The sequence below is a fragment of the Sceloporus undulatus genome, chromosome 2 (assembly GCF_019175285.1).
Source record: "Sceloporus undulatus isolate JIND9_A2432 ecotype Alabama chromosome 2, SceUnd_v1.1, whole genome shotgun sequence".
Taxonomy (NCBI): Eukaryota; Metazoa; Chordata; class Lepidosauria; order Squamata; family Phrynosomatidae; genus Sceloporus; species Sceloporus undulatus.
In genome coordinates this window covers 269,666,063-269,674,877 of record NC_056523.1, presented here as the reverse complement: position 1 = coordinate 269,674,877, position 8,815 = coordinate 269,666,063, and the positions used below count along the sequence as shown (strand labels likewise).

At 38.3% G+C, this 8,815-nt stretch overlaps 1 protein-coding gene across 1 annotated transcript in view; it reads right to left on the bottom strand.

The window, feature by feature from the left end:
- TMEM232 (transmembrane protein 232) overlaps positions 1-8,815 on the bottom strand; it is a 186,271-nt gene that overhangs the window by 129,090 nt on the left and 48,366 nt on the right. The window contains 2 exon segments of the mRNA XM_042451062.1: positions 722-941; positions 2,459-2,582. Of these exon segments, the coding sequence (XP_042306996.1) occupies positions 722-941; positions 2,459-2,582 (344 nt within the window).

The following is an 8,815-nucleotide window of genomic DNA, read 5'->3' as shown; positions in this document are numbered from 1 at the left end:
ATAATAATAATAATAATAATAATAATAATAATAATAATAATAATAATATACGACAAGGTGTCCTTTAAACTATCTCTCCTTGTCAAAGACCACAAAAATTGTTGGTTTTGTCTTTTGTCATGCCATTTGTACAGTCATCCCTCCATATCCACAGATTTTTTATCCATGGATTCAAGCATCCACAGCTTCAAAAAACTGTAAATATATATAAATTCCAAGAAGCAAGCTTGATTTTGCTATTTTATATAAAGGACATCATTTGACTATGCCATTGTATTTAATGGGACTCAAGCATCCATGGATTTTTGGTTTCCATGGGGGATTTTGGAACCTCTGTCCTTGTCAAAGACTACAAAAATCATGGGGTTTTTTTTGTTTTGTTTTGTTTTTTGTCTGATTATGTCAAGTAAGCCTTGTAAATGTCTGTCTCTCTCTTTGTTTAAAATTTGGTAAGCCTGTACCAGAATGAAAGGCACATATTTTCTCTTTCAGCAGTCAGTAGTTTCAACACCTTGGTGTTTAAATTATTACTAAACTCATACTAAGACGTGGTTAATTAATTATCAGTTGCTATGGTCTTATAAACCACCAGATGGGTGACAATTTGATTGTGCCTTTAATTCAGCTGTGTGTGTATGTATGAAAAATGGTGCTTTAAAAACATGTCTCCATAAATCCACCTATATACATTTAGGAGCAAATTTGCTTCTTTGGTACTTACAATCATCAGATGAAGTGCAGTAGCACAGAAGATCAAGAAGACTTGCTCCTCTTAATTCTTTATCATCTTTACACTCCTTGATACAGTCACAGAATCCAAGAAAAGCAGTTTTTTGCAAATCTGCACTAATGCCATGTAAACAAACTTCTTTCAGTATACTGGTGTATATGTATGCCACTTGCCACTGCCAATGTAAGAAATTTTCCTTGTTGCTCCTTTGCTACAGGAAGAAAGATCAAAAGTTAATCAAATATGTACAAAGTCAGGGGTCATGTTATATTTACAAGAAAGAAACTACGGTATATACCTACAAACATGAGAGGTGCCTAAGGTGTATATCATGATACACTGTGATTGTGATATATTCCACTTTAACTGCCATGGCAACATCCTGTGGAATCCTAGGATTTGCACTTTACGAAGAGATATTTGGAATTTTCACTCAGATAGCTTTTCGGCTTCACTAAGCTACAAGCCCTAGAATTCCAGAGGATGTTGCCTTGGCAGTTAAAAGTGGAATACAGTGCTATAACTGTAGTGTCATAAGGATGCAAGTCAGCTCAGCCAGCCACAGGACCCTCAAACAGAGCATGTGCAACTTATTACATTGTGAGGTAAGTGAAGCAATATACATTGTCATACAAAGTGGGATGTAAGTTCAAGTTTGAATTTAAAATTGCCTAATGTACCACTCAATTATGGTAAATAATTGATCAGACAGATATCACACAGCAAACATCTTCACACATTCTAAATTATATAATGTGCCTTCCAGCTTCACCCTGCTGAGAAACTGGAAAATTTACTCTTTTAGACTACATTGGCCATGCTGGCTGAGGACTCCATTCATTGCAGACAAAATAGTGACTTTCTCAATTTCTAGTCCTATTTAGAGTAAGTCATATCGTGCTCAGTGTAGTTTGTTGTTGCTGTGTGCCTTTACGTCACTCCATTTTATGGTGACCCTAAGGCAAACCTTATCATGGGGTTTTCTTATGTAAATTTGTATTAATTTGTTCAGAAGAGGTTTGCCTTTGCCTTCCTCTAAGGCTGAGAAAGTGTGACTTGCCCAAGTTCGTGCAGCAGGTTTCCATGGCCAAGCAGGGATGTGAAGCCTGGTCCCTAGACTTGTGGTTCAGCACTCAAACCACTACACCACGCTGGCTCTCAGTGTGGTTTATTTCCAAGTAAATCATACTCTGGACCTGAACAGATGGGGCAAAAAAAGCTGGCTTCTGCACTGCTTGGGGGCATGACAACCAGATGACACATGCCACTACGATGCGTGGAAGAAATGCCAAAGCTGTACCCACGCTGTGGAAACCCAGCCCAAAAAGGAGTGGGGTCGTTCTGCTCCAATTTGGGCCTGTGGTGGAGGGTGCCCTCAGACTGCAGCAAGTAGTTGCCGCAGTCCCAAGACGTCTTGGTCGGGGGCAGCTTCAAGCCGCCCCTTTGTGCCGGTCTGTTCCATCCCTCTGTTCATTGGTATTTGTTGCCAAGTAAGTTTTTTGCTCTGTGGTAGAAATCATTTTTCACCCATAAGAGTTTTGGGCTATAAAAGAGCTGCATACAGCAAAGGAATGAAGTAAATTTCAAGTTTATTCAGTGGAAACAATTGGTCAAGCATGAACGTCAGGGACAAACAGTAAAGCAAATACTATACAGTTTGCTTCTTTTCAATTTAATGTTTTCAATGAGAATATTTCCTTCCTACAACTAATTTAATCTGGCTGTTACCTGTTTACAAAGAGGCATAGAGCTTGAAATAAAATCTGTCATTAGGTCCATTAAAACTTTCAAGCAGGACAAGTTCAATTTGGCAGCCTCTCCAAGGACCATCAAGCCCAGTACTGATTCCAACCTACATAATTCAGGACAAAAAGGGTACTTGTTAGTCCAAAATATATTTTATTCACATAGACATTTACAATGGCATTGAAGCAATTAATTGCAGTTTACTCCAATTAATATTCAGGTATTCTAAAATCAGAAAAAGGCAAACTTGTGAAGAGTCCCATCTGCTGCCATTTTTGTCAGCCTCTATACATGAAGGGTAACTTTCTGAAGATGAAAATCTCCTTCGCCTTTATAGGTGAAGTGTCTCCATGTAATTAGGAAAACCGATTTTTAATAAACTATAGACAATAATTCAGTAAACACACCCCTTATCTTTAACAGCAACATGACAGATCAGTACGACATGATCCTCTTCATGTTGGAAATAGCTGTACTACAATTTACTGGTGCACATAATATTTAATTTGGTTTTTTTTAATAACTTACCAGAATCCACAACTGTCTTCATAAACAGAATACAAAGAGCACCAGATATTTTAAAAAAATCTGATTGTGAAAAAAATAATAATTGATAGATTCATCCATCCCCATTACAATACATCGAAGGATATAAAACAGTGGGCTTTATGGGTGAACAGGCAGAGACCTTTATCAGATCTTCCAACTAGTAGCACCAGGATCAATAAAAATAATTCACAATCATGGGAATACCACAAACAGTGAAGTTTGGATAGAGTGGTTATTGGAGGAAACAGCAATAGCTATTAGGCAACAACAATGAAAAAGGAATACAGTATCTGGAAAAGACCCTTGGGAAATCCCTATTTCAGATTAGGATTTCATTTCAGATGTTCTATTTATTCATCCTACATTTTCATATCATTCCATTCTGTGCTTCAAAGACTGGTGCCAACATTTTACCAACCTATTAAAGTGAATCAGGTTTCCACACAAATAAGCAAACATTTCTTCACATAAATCAGCTCACTGATATCCAGAGGTTCTATTTAACATTTTATATCAGTTAGATGAGAATTAACTGGGAAGCCCCTTCTAAATCTCAGCCATTTGTACAGTTATCCCTTCACATCCACAGATTTTTTTATCGACAGATTCAAGCATCCACAGCTTGAAAATATTGTAAAAATATATAAATTCCAAGAACAAAACCTTGATTTTGCCATTTTATATAAAGGACACCATTTGACTATGCCATTGTATTTAATGGGACTTGAGCATCCATTTTGGTATCCATGCGGGGTCCTGGAACCAAACTCCAGCGGATACCAAGGGTCCACTGTATCTTGCATTGAAAAGACAGAAAGGCAATGGGCATGACCTCAGGACTGTAACTGACAAAAATCCCCTTGTTAACTCTGATCAGAGAATGGAGAGAACAGTGGCAAAACCATGAGTCACACACCTTCCTCCCCCCACACGCACCCTTAAGGCCAAAGAGCATGGGGAAATCTCCAATATTATCTTTGATTAGAGATAGGAGAGTACAATAGAGCTCTTCACCCACCAAACATTTTTCTCAGTGGGGGATAAACATGGTAGATGAAGCTACTGAAACTCAAGGTAGTGACTGTTTCTGCCACTGTGTGCTCCAGCTGTGTTGGAAGATCATCACTATAATACCCATGAAAAGTAGCTTGTTTTGTAATGCTTCCTTGAGAAGGAATCTTACCCATTGCATATTATTATTATTATTATTATTATTATTATTATGAAAGCTGAGAGGAAGAACATCGTTTCATTTGAAATGTGGTGCTAGATAAGAATTCTACAGATCCCATGAACTGCTAAAAAGATAAATAAATGGATCCTAGAGCAAATCAAGACTGAACTCTCCCTAGAAGCCATGATGGTTAAACTGAGACTGCTGTACTATGATCATATCAACATTCACAATAAAAGGAAACAATACTTAGTAAGGTATAAGCTAGTAAGAAACGGGAAGGACCATATTATAGATGGGTAGACTCAATCAAGGAAGCCACGGCCCTGAGTCTTCAAGAACTGAGCAGGGCTGTTCATGATAGGGTGACTTGGAGGTCTTTCATTTAGGAAGTTGGTATAAGTCAGAGTCGACATGACAGCAATTAACAACAACAAAGTTGGAGGCTTCCTATGTTTTAATGCTCTTTTTTATTATCAGCTTATTTATAATTTCCCCTCACTTTCTATTATCTAATCTGTTGGTAATGCTCCTTTTCAATTAATGTGATGGGGATTCGGTTAATCATCAGATTAGGTTATATATCCATGAACTTTAGTACCATTATCAATGTGATGACAGGGGAGTTAGCTGGCTAATTGGATAGGAAGCAAAGCAAGGTTTTGTTATAATTAAATGAAGGAGCATACAAGGTTACTATATACTGATGAGAAGACGAGAAGGTGACTGGTACGACATTTGGGGGATCTCTGTTATATTATGGATGAAGTACAGAGTGAATGTGTAGATTCACAAATAACAGTGAAAATTCGGTTAACAGAAAGACTGTCAGCATAAAAGCATTAAAATTTGCTTTTGGGGGCTATTGTTTTTATTTATATGTAAATTTAACTAAACAATCCATTGATAAACGTCATAACCAAGATGTTTTGGCCAAATGACAGCTTTTATTTAAGCACATCCAAACAGGAAAAAAAGCTATAGACTAAGACTATTTTAAATATATAATCTGAATAGAGCAGCAGACCAGTCCAAATCATGTATACCTTATGTAACCTAGAATGATCTAGGTTTCTAGGGTATTTACAAAACTATTCCTTCTAGCACACTTATTTTGAGTTTCAAACAAAAAAAAAAACCCCTAGTGTTAGTATTGTCAGGAGCAGACCCACTGAAGTTAATGTGACTTTTTAGTTATAAGCAAAGTTGGGAATTATGTGGCTCTCCCAGTGCTCTTAGAATGCAGCTCCCATCAGCTCCAGTCAGCACAGCCAATGGTGAGGAACGCTGGAACCTACAGTCCAAGAACATATGGAGGACCTGATGATTCCCACTTTGGTCACAACTAATGAAACTACCATTGATTTCATCAGGACTGCTCTAGGTTGAACTAACACTGAATTCAGCCCTAAGATATCACAAGTCAGTTGTACAGATACGTCATCAAAATTAGGCCAATAGATAAGTAATATAACAGGGCATATAAATAAAACACACAGCACATAATAGTATTAAATAAAATATTTAAAATCAGTTAAAATCATTTTAATAAAACTGTAGTTAAGTTATTTCTTCCTATAAAAATGCATTAAAGCTTTTCACAAGTGATATTTTTGGACTTTAAAAAGTCATGAATCCTTCTGAAGATGTATTTCCATTTTTGAACAATGCTGCTACATAAATATCTAATTTGCTCATTAGTGCTAGTGCCATCTGTCTTAAAAACAAGCAACCTCTACAGCTCTGAGAAAATGCATGATGGTTTTATATCTATGGCTGTTTATCTGCAAACCTAACCTGGCCTCTTTCAAAAGGGCTTTCAGTTCCATTCTCCATGTCTTTCCCAACGCTTTGTCTGTGATATATGAATAAAAATGATCAATCAATGTCAACAACCTATGGAAAAGCTAATGGTGCTATGGCAACATTTTGTTTTCATTCACAGTTAATCATATGGCTGGGATTTCAGAAGAGAAAATGCCTTTCAGAAAAAGTGACCAGAAGTCATTAACTCATATAGACATAGAAATAAGAAGAATGTTTTAGAAATAACAGAACAAACTCTGGCTGTGTAAAGAAATGAAAAATGATTCCAGTAGATTTGTCGACAACAATGAAGGCTGTGGATGTGTGGTTCAGTTTTGGCCAAAGTGCTGAAAAATGAAAGAAGTAGGGGGTGAAATGGTTGCACAGCGCCCCCTCTGTAAAAGCTCTTTAAGCTAACCAAAAAACAAAACTCTAACAGCAATAATCTAATTCAAAAAGAAAATTAGATGCATTCATTTAATGTATTCACTGCAATATAACAATAATACAATGCAACTTCATTTGATGCTTTATCTTTCTAATATTTCAGTGACTGAAACAGAATTTGTTGAAATTTTCAATACCATGTGAGTTCAAAAAACACTATGCTGAAACAATGTAATTTTTCAAATTTAACTCCCCATTATGCCACTTCAACCATCAGTACCAGCATGGAGAGAAGGGTAACCCCCAAGTCCCCTGTGTTTGGAACTCAAGGACTTTGGGTCAGGTGTCTTGTTAGAAGTGAGGTTAGACGTGAGGCAAGCAACACATGAAAATGAAGACTGGCCTAACCATATCTGAAACCTGGCTAAAACATTGTACCTCTTCAAACTGAAGTAAAAGGGCTATATATTGCAGCACTATGCCGCAGTATGACACGCCATGTAGCTATGGGTAAAGGTGATGTTTCACTTTGCAGCTTTTTCCATGGTGTCCTGGTCTTCTCCTACTACAGTTAAAAGCTGAAGGTCCTTCCTTAAAGGAGATAGGTACAGACTTCTTGTTCTGTGCCTTCAAGCAGTTTCTGGCTTATGGTGAACGTAAGGTAAACATAATCACAGGTTTTTCTTGGCAAGATTTGTTCAGAGGGGGTTCCCACTGTCATCCTCTGCAGCTGGGAGAATGTGGCTTTTACCCCAGTTCAGAAACCGGATTAAAAGCGGGAAGTTCATACTGGCACTGGTTCTTTTACACTTGAATTTGAGGCTTGCACACCCATTCAGGGACAAATGTCCCTTGGTGCAGGTCTTTTGAAAGCGGAGTTTTTCCTGTATCTTTTGAGGAAAAACTGGGTGCAGGCAAATGTGAACTTGGCCCCGGTCATGATCGGGTCAGGTTCAGGGGAGGGACTAGGGCAGAGGGCAGAACATGCCTCCCCTCTCGCAGGCAGCTTTTTCTCTCTTTTTTTTATAATGTTATTTTTGCCAGACTATGCGAATAGTTCTACAGGTTGATACATATTGACAGAATGTGTCTGCTTGTGCTACATTTCCCTTTCGTTTGCTTGCTGACGGCACAGCACCTCACTTTGCAAATGGCTTTTTTAAAAATTATTTTTGTGTGTGTCTGACAGAATATGCAAATGTGTTTCCTTTTAAATTTGGCAAATTGATACAATGTGTGAATGCTTTTGCTACATATGTATATGTGTATGTAAGGCATTCTGGGGTCACAAAGGAAGGGGATGCAGAGATGACATTCTGAGGTGAGGATAGATGGCATTTTGGGGTTGAAAATGGAGGCAGAGCAAGGAGATCCAAAGAGGAGGGAAGAATAGATGACATTTTGGTGTTGAAAATGGAGGCAGAGCAAGGAGATCCAAAAAGGAGGGAAGGCTAGATGGCATTTTGGGGTTGAAAATGAAGGGAAAGCAAAGAAAGAGGATGCAGAGATAGCATTCAGGTGGCCTCCCCTGCAAGCGACATTTGTTGTTATTATTATTGTTGTTGTGACAGATTATGTGAATGCTTTGGGCTGGAAGGGAAGGGAAGGGGTTCCAAAGAGGACTGCAGAAACCCATGACTTTGGGGGAGTCACACTCTCTCAGACTCAGGGGAAAGGCAATGGCAAATCTCCTTGGAACCAATCTTGCCAAGAAAACCCCAAGATGGGGTCATTTTAGGGTTGCCATCTTCTGTAATGACCCAAATACATACACACAACACACACACACACACACACACACACCTGGAGGTTTTTAAATTTGACAAGTTGACAGAATATGTGTACACTGCTGCCAGGTTGTTTTTTTTTTAAAGGAGGGGGGAAAGCACCCATTCAGTTGGTCAATGGCTGTAGGATATGTCACCTTTGACAAAAGCGGAAGTGAATTTGATTGACAACAAAGGAGGCTCCATTTTAAAGCGGTACTGCAAATGTGAACTTCAGAGGGGCAAATTGCTCTGATCAAAGTAAAGGGTAGTGGGCACTTCTTTCCAAGCAGATTCGATATTGGGGGACCCGGGTCTGCCCAGCTCTATCCAGGGCAAATGGGTGAGTGGGAATGGGACCTCAGTGAGTTTTTGTGGCTGGGTAGGTATTTGAACCTTGGTCTCCTGCAGCCCTAGTCCAGTGCTTAAAACACTTGCTGGCTCTCTAGATAAAGGCTAATACTGCTATATTTAAGCTTTCTTTTAGATACTCTGGTATTTATGATGGGGTGATGAAGTTCTAATATTGGATGAGGAAGTTGTAGGTTCTTTAAAAACTGACATCAGATTTTATAAATATAATCCTTTTCTCAAATTTACATGTATCTCACTTTTCTTCCTACTTGTTGTCACATCTCCTTGCTTACAAGTGTACAT